Below are 16,328 nucleotides of genomic sequence, written 5' to 3'. Positions count from 1 at the left end.
CTATCTTGTAGGCCACAGCCTTTTTCAAGATTCAAGCACCACGGTGCAGGGTTATCTGGTCATAACCAGACTTAACCCAGTATTCACACTCTGCTCTCTCCTCTGGAGTCCGCCTCTGCCTGTTCCCTAACAGCCCAGAGGTTTTTCCTTTTCCACCCCTTTCTGGGTGAGAGGCAGTTGTCTCCTGTTCAGTTTCTTAACTGATTCTTTTCTTTTAATAGAAAAGGCCCCTTTGTGGAGGCTGCCATCATTCTTTCAACACATGTGTATAATAGTTCATTATATTTTCTTTTAACAAATAATAATGTCTTAATAACAAGCTGTCACCCATATTGTTTTTACCACAACAATTACCGGAAATTACAAGTTACCAGGGTTATTACATCTTCCCCCCCTAGGATTGGACATCGTCCCGATGTCCATTCTTATCAAATAAATTTGGATAGGCTTTTCTGAAAAGTTCCTCGTCTTCCCACGTAGCCTCCTCAGGGCCATAATGCTGCCACAGCACCTTAATTTGGGTAATAGCCCGTTTCCGCAGCTGCACTTCTCTCCGGTCGAGAATGCTCTGTGGTTCGACTAGGACCCCGCCTTCCGGTTCGACCTGCAAACAACCAGCACTTAATCAATTTCTCATTAAGTATAGTTGTATAATTAAACCCAATCGGATCAATTCTTACCCGTACATCTTGCCATTGGATAACATGTCTAGGGTCATACACATATTTCTTTAGGACAGAAACATGAAACACATTGTGAATCCTAATGTGGCTGGGTAAAGCAAGTTGGTAGGCCACCGGCCCTACTCTAGCGAGAATCTGAAATGGTCCGAAATATCGGGGAGCTAGTTTAGCGCACCCGCTCCACTGCAGTGCGCTTCTTCTAGTTTGAATCCTTACAAATACATGATCACCCACTTTATATTCTGCAAATCTTCTTTTCTTGTCTGCGAAACTTTTCTGTCTGTCTTGTGCAGCCTTTAGATTTGCTCGTACTTTCTTTACCATATCTTCCATGTCCTTTAACATTTCTGGACCCAAATTCAATTTATCCTCTACCCCACTCCAACCCGAGGGTGTGCGGCATTTTCGCCCATACAAAACCTCAAAGGGACTTAGCTGGGTGGAGGTGTGATACCCATTATTGTAGGCAAATTCAATCAAATGCAAATATTCTTCCCACTGAGTAGGCTTGAGCATCACATTTGCCCTCAGCATATCTTCCAATACCTGATTGACACGCTCAGTTTGTCCATCGGTTTGTGGATGATATGCTGTACTAAAATTCAGCTGGGTGCCCAACTCAGCAAACAATGTTTTCCAGAAAGTGGAGGTGAACTTCACATCACGGTCCGATATGATTACCTTTGGCATTCCATGCAGGCGGAACACATTCTGCATAAAGAGATGCGCAATTTGTACCGCCTTGTAAGTAGACTGTACGGGTATAAAGTGTGCTGCTTTACTTAGTTTATCAACTACAACCATAATAGAATCATTACCCTTCTTCGTTCGTGGTAAACTAGTTATAAAATCCATGGAGATGGTTTCCCATTTCCATTCCGGAATAGGTAGGGGCTGTAACAGTCCCGCTGGGTGTTGGTGTTCAGCCTTAATTTGCTGGCACTCCAAACATTTTGCCAAATATTCCACCACTTGCCTTTTCATTCCAGGCCAGTAATACTCTTTTTTGAGTGCCATAACCAACTTTTGATATCCTGGATGACCGGCATAATGGCTGATGTGGAATTCATCTAAGATCAGCTTCTTAAGGTCACCGGAGTTGGGTACATACATTTTTCCATTGAGATACAGCATCCCAGTGTTATCCAATGTATACCCTTGCTGTAACTTGTCATGATCAGCTTGCTGTACCTGCACTTTCAAATGCTGATATTCTGAGTCGTTGTGCGCTGCTGTTCTTATTTGTTCAACCAGCGAACTCTGCCACCGGCTGGCTGAAAGTTCACATAAATTATGAACTTTTCGACTTAAGGCATCTGCTACCCGATTTTCTTTGCCCTTTAAATGTTTTATTTCGAAGTCAAACCCACTTAGAAAATCTGCCCAACGACCTTGTCTCGCGTTCAAAGTGGGCTGATTGAAATAATGCGTTAGGCTATGATGGTCGGTTAACAGCAGAAATTTCTTTCCGAGAAGATAATGTCGCCACATTTTAAGGGCATGAATTACAGCAGTTAATTCTAAATCGTATGCAGAGTATTTCTGTTCATGTTCTTTTAATTTCCTAGATTCATAGGCTATTACCCGCCCTTCCTGCATCAATACTCCCCCCACGCCCTCTTTGCTTGCATCAGTGCACACCACGTAATCCTTATTAGGATCTGCGATTCTTAAGATGGGTGCGGTGGTGAGTAGGTGTTTCAAACGATCAAAACTCTGCTGACATTCTGCTGTCCACTTAAACGCCCTTCCTTTCTTTTGTAATGAGGTAATAGGATAGGCTATTCTCGAAAAGCCTTCCACAAATCTCCTGTAATAACCAGCTAATCCCATGAAGGACCTGATGTCCGAAACATCCTTGGGTGTAGGCCACTCCATAATAGATTTTATCTTCTCGGGATCAACCGCAATTCCCTCATTTGTAATCACATGACCCAAATATTGAATTTCTTCCTTAAAGAAATCACATTTGCTAAATTTAGCATAAAGCTGATGCTCCCGAAGAGTTTGCAACACCAATCTAAGGTGCTCCTCATGTTCCTGCTGGGAACGAGAATATATCAAAATGTCATCAATGAATATCAGTACAAACTTGTCCAAAAACTGGTGAAACACGCTATTCATCATGCACATAAAGGTGGCTGGCGCATTGGTTAAACCAAAAGGTAGCACTACGAATTCGTAGTGCCCGTAGCGTGTTCGGAAAGCAGTTTTGGCAATGTCCTCATCCTTGATCCTGATCTGATGATAACCAGATCGCAGATCAATTTTGGAAAACACCTTTGCTCCTTTCACCTGATCAAAAAGTTCATCTATTCTGGGTAGAGGGTACTTGTTTTTGACCGTGAGCTTATTCAGCTGTCGGTAATCTATGCACATACGAAAGGTCCCATCCTTCTTCTTCACGAACAATACTGGAGCTCCCCAGGGTGATACACTAGGTCGAATGTACTGCTTATCCAGCAGTTCCTGGAGCTGCATCTTCAATTCCGTCAACTCTGGTATGCTCATCCGGTATGGTGCCCTCGATACTGGAGCTGCCCCTGGTACCAACTCTATAGTGAAATCTATGTCCCTTCTTGGAGGCAGACCCGGAATCTCTTCAGGAAAGACGTCTGTAAATTCCTGCACTACTGGTATGTCACTTAATGCAGACATCTTATCTTTTTGATTCGCATAGCCAACCTGTATGGCATAGATTTGACATTTCTTTCTAATACACTTAGCTAGTTGTGTTGCAGTTATAGGTCGAATCTGAACAGGACGTTTAATTCCCTGCAACTCCTGCTGCTGTTCCAAATCATCCTTGTAGTATATGGTCTTGGTTTTACAATTCACCAGCGACCAATGCTTCTCCAGCCAATCCATACCGATAAGAATGTCATAGGAACCTAACGGAAGTACATTCAAATCTGCCTTTACGGGCTGTCCAGCTATACTAAAAGAACAGTTATTAACTTTAGCTAAAACCCGCCTTTTGGCCCCCGTAGCCAGCTGGACCAACCATGGGTTTTTAAACTTTTCTGATGGTAGCTTACAATGTTCCACTACTTTTGGACTAACGTAACTTAACGTAGCCCCTGGATCAATAAGTACAGCTACAGAAAGGTTTGAGATCTTACCTTCGAATTCCACCATGGAAGGTTGATATTCCGCTTGCCGGTCTTCTAATGCTGCATTGATCCTTGGTACACTGCGTGCCACGTCACCTACAGTGGAAGCTTCATGGATTTGAGATATCTGATCAGTTCTTTTACGCTGCGGACAGTTCCTAGCATAGTGCGGTCCCTCACATACCCAGCATTGAACTGGTGGTCTGGTTCCTTCAACCTCTGATTTAGCAGGGGGTTCACTAATCCTGCTCTCGTTTGGCTTAGGCCGGAAAGTTCCCTTACTCGTGCTTCTGTTAAACTGTCCTTTTCCAGCCCCTTTGCCACCATTTCCGTGGCTGCCTTTGTTGTTTCCAGCATTTCTGCTACCTTTTCTCTCATTCCATTTTCTGCTGGGAATTTCTCCCTTTTGTTTGTGCTGCTGGTAGCAAATTCTGGCCTTCCTAATTGCCTCATCCATAGTTCGGGGGTTGTCAAACTCAATTCGCTCTCTGATATAGGCTGGCAAACTACTCACAAACCTCTGCACCTTGGCTTTCTCTTCCTTTATGTAGGGCACATAACGCAATAGAGAGGTAAAGCGATTTATGAATTCATCCATGGATTGTTGTCCTAGTCATAAATCATGAAATTCTCGCGCCTTCTCATCATAGAAGCGCTCGGTTAAATACCTCTCCTTAAAATATTTCTGAAACTTTTCCCAGGTTATGCTTTGCTCACTTACCCCCTTTACAATTTTAATCTCTTCCCACCACAAGGTGGCTTTGCCTTGCAACTGGAATATAGCCAACCGTGCCTTCAGATTTTGATCATATTTGTACAGCTGAAAATATTTATTAATATTAATCAGCCATGCTTCTGCTGCTTCCTCCTGTTCTCCATCAAAGAGTGGGGGTTTGATTTTTCGAAATTCCCCCTGTAGTTCTGTTCTCTGTCTCTTGGTAGCCTGCTGCTCTTGCACGTTATCAGAATGGTCTTCCCGCTCTTCTGAAATTTCAGGAGCATAATTCCGCTCCTCAGTGCCCCTTTGCTGTTCTGCACTGGGACTGGGTAAGGGTGGATTTTGTTTTTCCGACAAGCTCTTCAATATTCTTTCCTGTTCCATGGTTAATCGTGCATTGTCTTCTCGCAAGCGTGCCATTTCACCCTTCAGTTCTTGAACTGTTTGAAGTATTGCCTGATTAGCACTGCGTGTCTCAGCACCAAGCTGAACCCACAGTCCTGTGTTGTCTGGTGGAATGCCGCCAGCTCCCGGCATTTCCTCCATCTTACTGTATAACTGTCAGCTGTTGAATGTCTCAATATGTTCCTGGTATACACAAAAAGACATGATTAATGACATTGTATTGTATACATATATAAGATGATTGTTCTTTCTGTTCTTGTTGCTGTTCCAGAGGTCTCAGTTTTGGAACTTTGCTCTGATACCACATTGTCACGACCCCGCTACTTTTACCATACAAATTTTTTTTTTATTATGTCCTATCTTCCAATTTACCATGGTTAGGATACATTTGTTTCGCACGAGTATATGACTTTGTATAAACGTGGATTATGGCTTATGGTTCATACACCTTAATCGATATTCTTTGACATATATTACACCTCGTATGTAATCTTACTATGCATTAACTTTATGTTAATCCAACGCATCCTGGTGCATTGGTTTTCCCTCATCCGGATGGTCATTAATCTATAGCGCCACATGGTGGACGGTCATGGCCAGGTGGCTGTAAGCCATGTGGAGCCATGTGACCACTCTACGGTTTGTGCATTCGATAAATGTGCCATGCTCCCGCCCAAACGGACGATGAAGATCATGTCTCCAGATCGGACGGCGCAAAATGACTTTAGGGTTTGGTTGACATATAAGTTTACCGAGTTCTTCGGTTCTGGCTCATTTGCGCATTATGCATCCACCGATTTTCCGACAGACTCCACCACCATACCACTCTGCTGCTCGCACAGGTATCTTCTTATCTATGGTAAAATGTTACAGCTTACGGTTAATTCATGGCATCTACTCTCTCTCAGGTTCTAACGTTTACCTCCATACTTTGATGATTTACACAGTGCGGTGCCGTGCAGAAGGGTTTGGCTTCCATGGCGTCGACCATCCGAGGGATCTTCTGATCGACCTGCATTCCTTTCGGGTAATCCCTTCTCAGTAGTATGTCTAGACATTTAGTCAGCTTGGAATGAATGTTTGGCGGTTGTTAATGACCGACGGAGCTGATGCACGGTATTTATGTGCCCAGGTCTGTTACTCTGGTTTCGAGACTTGATGTTATTCACAGGCGGCATTCTTGGCCGATTCTGTACTTTACAAACCCCTGGGATTAAAAGTTTGTCGGTTTATGGCCACAGGCCAACCGAGGGTTTTGATATACTGGTCATGTTATTTTACAGACATTTATATAATAGGATTTGTATTGCAACGTTATACAGTTCCATATTTCTTTGAGGCTTGCTGTTACTATGAGCCGGGGTTTACCCAACCTGTAACGCCTGCTTAACATATTAATTTTTACTTTACTCTACGGCTTTATAGCAATGGTTGTATTATGGAATGTTTGCGCCATTTCTGTCATCTTAAGGTTATCCATGGTTTTGTACAGACGTTCATCGTCTCTTGAACGAAGTTAATATATTTATATGTAATTTCTCAGGCATGTGTTACTGTATTTATTTGCTTCATTTCATGGGAATCATATCATGGTTCATTTGTTGCGGTCTCAGGAATCACGGCCTGCTTCTGGAGCAAAGGAAGCAGGTCCAACCCTCACCGCCTATATTCACTGGTTTTGCATGAGGGTTTCACCTCAAGTTCGATATTAAGAAATGCATCCTATTTAATTATTTATGTTTATAGCTGGCGCACAGCATTTCTATCTCATTTGTTTGGCATACCATGACATTCATGATTTAATGTTGGTTTGAGGTTTATCTGAGGGTTTACCCTTCACTACTGCACCTAAAATGTTCTTTGTCAGTTTAGTTATACGGCTTCTTATTTATTAGTGACCTGGCTGTTATACAGTGCTCTACCGTCTTTCTTATCATCGGTTAAGCTTCAAAAGTAAATATGGTCTCACACCACAGGTCCATAGGCATTGTGACTATACATATATTGCTTCGTATATACTTGCGTATGCTCTGTATCTTGCTGGTTTTTAATAATGAACTTTCTTTATTTGGTTCTGGCCGCGTTATGCCACACCTCTGTTATAACTTATATTTCATCTATGAGTCTGAAATAAGGTTTTTATTCTGATAGCTGTATATTTATTTTACACCCTCTGACTCAGGAATATTAACTTAAATATCTGTGTCTCTTTTATTTTGGTAAAGAAAATGTCAGTTAGTGCATATGTATATTTAATCGTGGTTCCCAACTTGTCAACGAGAAATCTCACTGTCGGCTGTATATGTAGATACCACACTCTAGATATACCTGTAATCACCTCCATAAAGATAAACACAGGCACTTGTATTTGCTAACATTTCTTTTTCTAAATCAAGAATCTAGACCATTATATTCCATATGCTATCATTACCTGATTCTTAAGTAAATCTATCTAATGAGCATACCTGGTAATCTGCTACTGTCGCTCTTACTGTAAGGTTCACCTGCAGTAATCTAGCTCTTATCCTCCCAACCTCGAGAATCCACTGCACTGGATCTCCCCTCCGAGCTATCTTGTAGGCCACAGCCTTTTCCAAGATTCAAGCACCACGGTGCAGGGTTATCTGGTCACAACCAGACTTAACCCAGTATTCACACTCTGCTCTCTCCTCTGGAGTCTCCTCTGCCTGTTCCCTAACAGCCCAGAGGTTTTTCCTTTCCACCCCTTTCTGGGTGAGAGGCAGTTGTCTCCTCTTCAGTTTCTTAACTGATTCTTTTCTTTTAATAGAAAAGGCCCCTTTGTTGAGGCTGCCATCATTCTTTCAACACATGTGTATAATAGTTCATTATATTTTCTTTTAACAAATAATAATGTCTTAATAACAAGCTGTCACCCATATTGTTTTTACCACAACAATTACCGGAAATTACAAGTTACCAGGGTTATTACATCTTCCCCCCCTAGGATTGGACATCGTCCCGATGTCCATTCTTATCAAATAAATTTGGATAGGCTTTTCTGAAAAGTTCCTCGTCTTCCCACGTAGCCTCCTCAGGGCCATAATGCTGCCACAGCACCTTAATTTGGGTAATAGCCCGTTTCCGCAGCTGCACTTCTCTCCGGTCGAGAATGCTCTGTGGTTCGACTAGGACCCCGCCTTCCGGTTCGACCTGCAAACAACCAGCACTTAATCAATTTCTCATTAAGTATAGTTGTATAATTAAACCCAATCGGATCAATTCTTACCCGTACATCTTGCCATTGGATAACATGTCTAGGGTCATACACATATTTCTTTAGGACAGAAACATGAAACACATTGTGAATCCTAATGTGGCTGGGTAAAGCAAGTTGGTAGGCCACCGGCCCTACTCTAGCGAGAATCTGAAATGGTCCGAAATATCGGGGAGCTAGTTTAGCGCACCCGCTCCACTGCAGTGCGCTTCTTCTAGTTTGAATCCTTACAAATACATGATCACCCACTTTATATTCTGCAAATCTTCTTTTCTTGTCTGCGAAACTTTTCTGTCTGTCTTGTGCAGCCTTTAGATTTGCTCGTACTTTCTTTACCATATCTTCCATGTCCTTTAACATTTCTGGACCCAAATTCAATTTATCCTCTACCCCACTCCAACCCGAGGGTGTGCGGCATTTTCGCCCATACAAAACCTCAAAGGGACTTAGCTGGGTGGAGGTGTGATACCCATTATTGTAGGCAAATTCAATCAAATGCAAATATTCTTCCCACTGAGTAGGCTTGAGCATCACATTTGCCCTCAGCATATCTTCCAATACCTGATTGACACGCTCAGTTTGTCCATCGGTTTGTGGATGATATGCTGTACTAAAATTCAGCTGGGTGCCCAACTCAGCAAACAATGTTTTCCAGAAAGTGGAGGTGAACTTCACATCACGGTCCGATATGATTACCTTTGGCATTCCATGCAGGCGGAACACATTCTGCATAAAGAGATGCGCAATTTGTACCGCCTTGTAAGTAGACTGTACGGGTATAAAGTGTGCTGCTTTACTTAGTTTATCAACTACAACCATAATAGAATCATTACCCTTCTTCGTTCGTGGTAAACTAGTTATAAAATCCATGGAGATGGTTTCCCATTTCCATTCCGGAATAGGTAGGGGCTGTAACAGTCCCGCTGGGTGTTGGTGTTCAGCCTTAATTTGCTGGCACTCCAAACATTTTGCCAAATATTCCACCACTTGCCTTTTCATTCCAGGCCAGTAATACTCTTTTTTGAGTGCCATAACCAACTTTTGATATCCTGGATGACCGGCATAATGGCTGATGTGGAATTCATCTAAGATCAGCTTCTTAAGGTCACCGGAGTTGGGTACATACATTTTTCCATTGAGATACAGCATCCCAGTGTTATCCAATGTATACCCTTGCTGTAACTTGTCATGATCAGCTTGCTGTACCTGCACTTTCAAATGCTGATATTCTGAGTCGTTGTGCGCTGCTGTTCTTATTTGTTCAACCAGCGAACTCTGCCACCGGCTGGCTGAAAGTTCACATAAATTATGAACTTTTCGACTTAAGGCATCTGCTACCCGATTTTCTTTGCCCTTTAAATGTTTTATTTCGAAGTCAAACCCACTTAGAAAATCTGCCCAACGACCTTGTCTCGCGTTCAAAGTGGGCTGATTGAAATAATGCGTTAGGCTATGATGGTCGGTTAACAGCAGAAATTTCTTTCCGAGAAGATAATGTCGCCACATTTTAAGGGCATGAATTACAGCAGTTAATTCTAAATCGTATGCAGAGTATTTCTGTTCATGTTCTTTTAATTTCCTAGATTCATAGGCTATTACCCGCCCTTCCTGCATCAATACTCCCCCCACGCCCTCTTTGCTTGCATCAGTGCACACCACGTAATCCTTATTAGGATCTGCGATTCTTAAGATGGGTGCGGTGGTGAGTAGGTGTTTCAAACGATCAAAACTCTGCTGACATTCTGCTGTCCACTTAAACGCCCTTCCTTTCTTTTGTAATGAGGTAATAGGATAGGCTATTCTCGAAAAGCCTTCCACAAATCTCCTGTAATAACCAGCTAATCCCATGAAGGACCTGATGTCCGAAACATCCTTGGGTGTAGGCCACTCCATAATAGATTTTATCTTCTCGGGATCAACCGCAATTCCCTCATTTGTAATCACATGACCCAAATATTGAATTTCTTCCTTAAAGAAATCACATTTGCTAAATTTAGCATAAAGCTGATGCTCCCGAAGAGTTTGCAACACCAATCTAAGGTGCTCCTCATGTTCCTGCTGGGAACGAGAATATATCAAAATGTCATCAATGAATATCAGTACAAACTTGTCCAAAAACTGGTGAAACACGCTATTCATCATGCACATAAAGGTGGCTGGCGCATTGGTTAAACCAAAAGGTAGCACTACGAATTCGTAGTGCCCGTAGCGTGTTCGGAAAGCAGTTTTGGCAATGTCCTCATCCTTGATCCTGATCTGATGATAACCAGATCGCAGATCAATTTTGGAAAACACCTTTGCTCCTTTCACCTGATCAAAAAGTTCATCTATTCTGGGTAGAGGATACTTGTTTTTGACCGTGAGCTTATTCAGCTGTCGGTAATCTATGCACATGCGAAAGGTCCCATCCTTCTTCTTCACGAACAATACTGGAGCTCCCCAAGGTGATACACTAGGTCGAATGTACTGCTTATCTAGCAATTCCTGGAGCTGCAACTTCAATTCCGTCAACTCTGGTATGCTCATCCGGTATGGTGCCCTCGATACTGGAGCTGCCCCTGGTACCAACTCTATAGTGAAATCTATGTCCCTTCTTGGAGGCAGACCCGGAATCTCTTCAGGAAAGACGTCTGTAAATTCCTGCACTACTGGTATGTCACTTAATGCAGACATCTTATCTTTTTGATTCGCATAGCCAACCTGTATGGCATAGATTTGACATTTCTTTCTAATACACTTAGCTAGTTGTGTTGCAGTTATAGGTCGAATCTGAACAGGACGTTTAATTCCCTGCAACTCCTGCTGCTGTTCCAAATCATCCTTGTAGTATATGGTCTTGGTTTTACAATTCACCAACGACCAGTGCTTCTCCAGCCAGTCCATACCAATAAGAATGTCATAGGAACCTAACGGAAGTACATTCAAATCTGCCTTTACGGGCTGTCCAGCTATACTAAAAGAACAGTTATTAACTTTAGCTAAAACCCGCCTTTTGGCCCCCGTAGCCAGCTGGACCAACCATGGGTTTTTAAACTTTTCTGATGGTAGCTTACAATGTTCCACTACTTTTGGACTAACGTAACTTAACGTAGCCCCTGGATCAATAAGTACAGCTACAGAAAGGTTTGAGATCTTACCTTCGAATTCCACCATGGAAGGTTGATATTCCGCTTGCCGGTCTTCTAATGCTGCATTGATCCTTGGTACACTGCGTGCCACGTCACCTACAGTGGAAGCTTCATGGATTTGAGATATCTGATCAGTTCTTTTACGCTGCGGACAGTTCCTAGCATAGTGCGGTCCCTCACATACCCAGCATTGAACTGGTGGTCTGGTTCCTTCAACCTCTGATTTAGCAGGGGGTTCACTAATCCTGCTTTCGTTTGGCTTAGGCCGGAAAGTTCCCTTACTCGTGCTTCTGTTAAACTGTCCTTTTCCAGCCCCCTTGCCACCATTTCCGTGACTGCCTTTGTTGTTTCCAGCATTTTTGCTACCTTTTCTCTCATTCCATTTCCTGCTTGGAATTTCTCCCTTCTGTTTGTGCTGCTGGTAACAAATTCTGGCCTTCCTAATTGCCTCATCCATAGTTCGGGGGTTGTCAAACTCAATTCGTTCCCTGATATAGGCTGGCAAACTACTCACAAATCTCTGCACCTTGGCTTTCTCTTCCTTTATGTAGGGCACATAACGCAGTAGAGAGGTAAAGCGATTTATGAATTCATCCATGGATTGTTGTCCTAGTCGTAAATCATGAAATTCTCGCGCCTTCTCATCATAAAAGCGCTCAGTTAAATACCTCTCCTTAAAATATTTCTGAAACTTTTCCCAGGTTATGCTTTGCTCACTTACCCCCTTCACAATTTTAATTTCTTCCCACCACAAGGTGGCTTTGCCTTGCAACTGGAATATAGCCAACCGTGCCTTCAGATTTTGATCATATTCGTACAGCTGAAAATATTTATTAATATTAATCAGCCATGCTTCTGCTGCTTCCTCCTGTTCTCCATCAAAGAGTGGGGGTTTGATTTTTCGAAATTCCCCCTGTAGTTCTGTTCTCTGTCTCTTGGTAGCCTGCTGCTCTTGCACGTTATCAGAATGGTCTTCCCGCTCTTCTGAAATTTCAGGAGCATAATTCCGCTCCTCAGTGCCCCTTTGCTGTTCTGCACTGGGACTGGGTAAGGGTGGATTTTGTTTTACCGACAAGCTCTTCAATATTCTTTCCTGTTCCATAGTTAATCGTGCATTGTCTTCTCGCAAGCGTGCCATTTCACCCTTCAGTTCTTGAACGGTTTGAAGTATTGCCTGATTAGCACTGCGTGTCTCAGCACCAAGCTGAACCCACAGTCCTGTGTTGTCTGGTGGAATGCCACCAGCTCCCGGCATTTCCTCCATCTTATTGTATAACTGTCAGCTGTGGAATGTCTCAATATGTTCCTGATATACACAAAAAGACATGATTAATGACATTGTATTGTATACATATATAAGATAATTGTTCTTTCTGTTCTTGTTGCTGTTCCAGAGGTCTCAGTTTTTGAAACCTCGCTCTGATACCACATTGTCACGACCCTGCTACTTTTACCATAAAAAATTTGTTATGTCCTACCTTCCATTTTACCATGGTTAGGATACATTTGTTTCGCACGAGTATATGACTTTGTATAAACGTGGATTATGATTTATGGCTCACACACCTTAATCGATATTCTTTAACATATGTTACACCTCGTATGTGGTCTTACTATACATTAACTTTTTAATAACTCAACGCATGCTGGTGCATTGGTTTTCCCTCGTCCGGATGGTCATTAAACTCCAGCGCCACATGGTGAACGGTCATGGCCAGGTGGCTGCAGGCCATGTGGAGCCATGTGACCATTCTACGGTTTGTGCATTCGATAAACGTGCCATGCTCCCGCCCAAACGAACGATGAAGATTGTGTCTCCAGATCGGACGGTGAAAAATGACCTTAGGGTTTGGTTGACATATAAGTTTACCGAGTTCTTCGGTTCTGGCTCATTTGCACATTATGCATACACAGGTTTTCCGACAGACTCCACCACCATACCACTCTGCTGCTCGCACAGGTATCTTCTTATCTATGGTAAAATGTTACAGCTTACGGTTAATTCATGGCATCTACTCTCTCTCAGGTTCTAACGTTTACCTCCATACTTTGATGATTTACACAGTGCGGTGCCGTGCAGAAGGGTTTGGCTTCCATGGCGTCGACCATCCGAGGGATCTTCTGATCGACCTGCATTCCTTTCGGGTAATCCCTTCTCAGTAGTATGTCTAGACATTTAGTCAGCTTGGAATGAATGTTTGGCGGTTGTTAATGACCGACGGAGCTGATGCACGGTATTTATGTGCCCAGGTCTGTTACTCTGGTTTCGAGACTTGATGTTATTCACAGGCGGCATTCTTGGCCGATTCTGTACTTTACAAACCCTTGGGATTTAGAAGTTGTCGGTTTATGGCCACAGGCCAACCGAGGGTTTTGATATTTGGTCATGTTGTTTTACAGTCGTTTATATAAAGGATTTGCTTTACACAATGCACAGTCCATATTTCTTTGAAACTTGCTATTACTATGAGCCGGGGTTACCCGACCTGTAACGCCTGTTAACATATTTATTTTTTCCTTACTCTACGGCCTTATGGCAATGAATGTAATATGGAATGTTTGCATCTTTTCGTGCATCTTAAGTTTATCCTTAGTTTTGTACAGACGTTCATCGTCTCTGAACGAAGTTAATATATTTATATATAATTTCACAGGCATGTTTACCGTATGTATTGGTTTCATTTCTTGGGAATCATGACAAGATTCATTTGTTGCGGTCTCAGGCATCACGGCCTGCTTCCGGAACAAAGGGAGCAGGTCCAACCCTTACCGCCTATATTTTCTGGGTTTTGTATGAGGGTTTCTACTCAAGTTCGATATTCAGAAATGCATCTTAGTAAATTGTTTATGTTTATAGTTGGCGCACAGCACATCCATCTCATTTGTTTGGCATACCGGGACATTCATGTTTTAATGTTGGTTTGAGGTTTATCTGAGGGTTTACCCTGCACTACTGTACCTAAATGTTCTTTGTCAGTGTAATTATTCGGCTTTTTATTTATTAATGACCCGGCTGTTACACAGCGCTCTACCGTCTTTCTTATTATCGGTTAAGCTTCAAAAGTAATTTATGGTCTCATACCACAGGTTCATAGACATAGTGACTTTACATGCATTGCGTCATATCTATACTTGCATATGCTCTGTATCTCGCTGGTTTCTAATAATGAACTTTCTTTATTTGATTCTGGCCGCAGTATGCCACACCTCTGTTATAACTTATATTTCATCTATGAGTCTGAAAGCGGTCGTTAAGAACAAGTTTTTATTCTGATAGCTGTATATTTATTTACACTCTCAGACTCAGGAATATTAACTTAAATATCTGTGTCTCTTTATTTCGGTAAAGAAAATGTCAGTTAGTGCATTTGTATATTTAATCGTGGTTCCCAACTTGTCAACGAGAAATCTCACTGTCGGCTGTATATGTAGATACCACACTCTAGATATACCTGTAATCACTTCTATAAAGATAAACACAGGCACTTGTATTTGCTAACATTTCATTTTCTGAATCAAGAATCTAGACCACTATATTCCGTATGCTATCATTACCTGATTTTAAGTAAAGCTATCTAATAAGCATACCTGGTAACCTGCTACTGTCGCTTTGCTGTAATGTTCACCTTCAATAATCTAGCTCTTATCCTCCCAACCTCGAGAATCCACTGCACTGGATCTCCCCTCCGAGCTATCTTGTAGGCCACAGCCTTTTCCAAGATTCAAGCACCACGGTGCAGGGTTATCTGGTCACAACCAGACTTAACCCAGTATTCACACTCTGCTCTCTGTTCTGGAATCTGCCTCTGCCTGTTCACTAACAGCCCAGAGGTTTTTCCTTTGCCACCCCTTTCTGGGTGAGAGGCAGTTGTCTCCCTTTCAGTTTCTTAACTGATTCTTTTCTTTTAATAGAAAAGGCCCCTTTGTGGAGGCTGCCAGCATTCTTTCAACACATGTGTAAAATAGTTCATTATATTTTCTTTAAACAAATAATAATGTCTTAATAACAAGCTGTCACCCATATTGTTTTTACCACAACAATTACCGGAAATTACAAGTTACCAGGGTTATTACAATCAAGCCAAATTTAGGGTTAACATCAACAATTTTATCACCATCTTTCCTTAATTGCATTGGAGCAGGGACCTCGGTCACTTCTGCCACCTCAACATCTTCCTTCATTCCTTCCAAGGTCGTAAGTCAATTCACATTCAACACCTTTCTCATGTCCTCACCCAAGATGATTTCTTATACACCTTTAGCACTCAAGGATTCAAGTATTGCAATATGGAGGTCCAATATATCGAGAATTGTTTGTAGTTGTTTGTAGTCTATCAGTTTCAGTTTGTAGCAGGAAATTCTTCTCATTGAGGAGCAATAACTAGGCTTAAACCTCTGCGAGCCCCATTTCCTATTATTTGTTTAACTAAGACAAAATATGATCCAACGTTGTAGAACGGTAATCTAGATGATGGATGAATTCCTCCTTATCCAAGATATGTGGCATCTCCATGTCTTCACCTATGCAATGAACCTGTTTATTTTCTATGAGCTTAAATATTTAGACTTGAAATTATGCACAAGAAAATAAAAAAAGAAAAAAAAAGAAGTGATTATCATCCTAGTCTCATAAACTCATTCTCCAGGAATATATGCCCCACTATTTACTCATTCTCCAAGACTATATGCCCCACTAAGAAATAGATCCACACACTATATCAAATGTACCAATTTTCAATGTACATTCTACTGACTAGAAATTCATTATCTAAGTTAAAACCACTGCAATTCTCTACCTATTCCATTAAAATGTTTTACCTTAAGTGTGCGTGCTTCTCCTTGTTAATGAGGGAAACATGCCTCTGCTCCTTCCCACATTTATTATGGGTGTGGTTGAACCTCCATATATCGCATACCACACTTACAACAATATTTTGAAGGCATGCGTTGAAATGGGCTCATATTTCGATGGTAATGAGGAGGCACCAAACTATTGGGGAATCATTTTGAAGCTTCATGAGACATGAATGTTGGATAACATGTGGA

General features: G+C 42.0%; 2 protein-coding genes across 2 annotated transcripts; one reads left to right on the top strand and one right to left on the bottom strand.

Moving 5' to 3' along the window:
• Positions 1-7,519: 7,519 nt before the first annotated feature.
• Positions 7,520-12,546, bottom strand: LOC149249835 (uncharacterized). The gene is made up of 6 exons (XM_089453495.1): positions 12,136-12,546; positions 10,606-11,919; positions 8,624-10,122; positions 8,078-8,090; positions 7,893-7,985; positions 7,520-7,738 (listed from the first exon to the last, which is right to left on the bottom strand). Exons 1-6 carry the CDS (start codon positions 12,544-12,546, stop codon positions 7,520-7,522), a joined length of 3,549 nt encoding a protein of 1,182 aa, XP_089309621.1.
• Positions 12,547-12,885: 339 nt separating this feature from the next.
• LOC149249834 (uncharacterized) lies at positions 12,886-13,597 on the top strand. The gene is made up of 2 exons (XM_089456330.1): positions 12,886-13,242; positions 13,348-13,597. Exons 1-2 carry the CDS (start codon positions 12,926-12,928, stop codon positions 13,460-13,462), a joined length of 432 nt encoding a protein of 143 aa, XP_089312456.1. The 5' UTR covers positions 12,886-12,925; the 3' UTR covers positions 13,463-13,597.
• Positions 13,598-16,328: the final 2,731 nt, after the last annotated feature.

This window comes from Pinus tabuliformis, chromosome 7 (assembly GCF_031772625.1).
Source record: "Pinus tabuliformis cultivar Carrire ecotype Pingquan chromosome 7, CPIR1, whole genome shotgun sequence".
NCBI classification, from domain to species: domain Eukaryota; kingdom Viridiplantae; phylum Streptophyta; class Pinopsida; order Pinales; family Pinaceae; genus Pinus; species Pinus tabuliformis.
Note: the sequence above shows the minus strand (reverse complement) of the source record. Positions and strands in the feature narration are given on the sequence as shown.

Excerpts from the sequence above, each read along its gene's own strand:
- LOC149249835 (XM_089453495.1), bottom strand. The coding sequence starts at position 12,546 with ATGGAGGAAATGCCGGGAGCTGGTGGCATTCCACCAGACAACACAGGA. Across the intron at positions 11,920-12,135 it reads AACAGGAGGAAGCAGCAGAA|GCGCGAGAATTTCATGATTT; the intron begins GCATGGCTGATT and ends TATGATGAGAAG. Across the intron at positions 7,739-7,892 it reads AGAATGGACATCGGGACGAT|AATGATGGCAGCCTCAACAA; the intron begins GTCCAATCCTAG and ends ATGTGTTGAAAG.
- LOC149249834 (XM_089456330.1), top strand. The coding sequence starts at position 12,926 with ATGCTGGTGCATTGGTTTTCCCTCGTCCGGATGGTCATTAAACTCCAG. Across the intron at positions 13,243-13,347 it reads CCACTCTGCTGCTCGCACAG|TGCGGTGCCGTGCAGAAGGG; the intron begins GTATCTTCTTAT and ends TGATTTACACAG.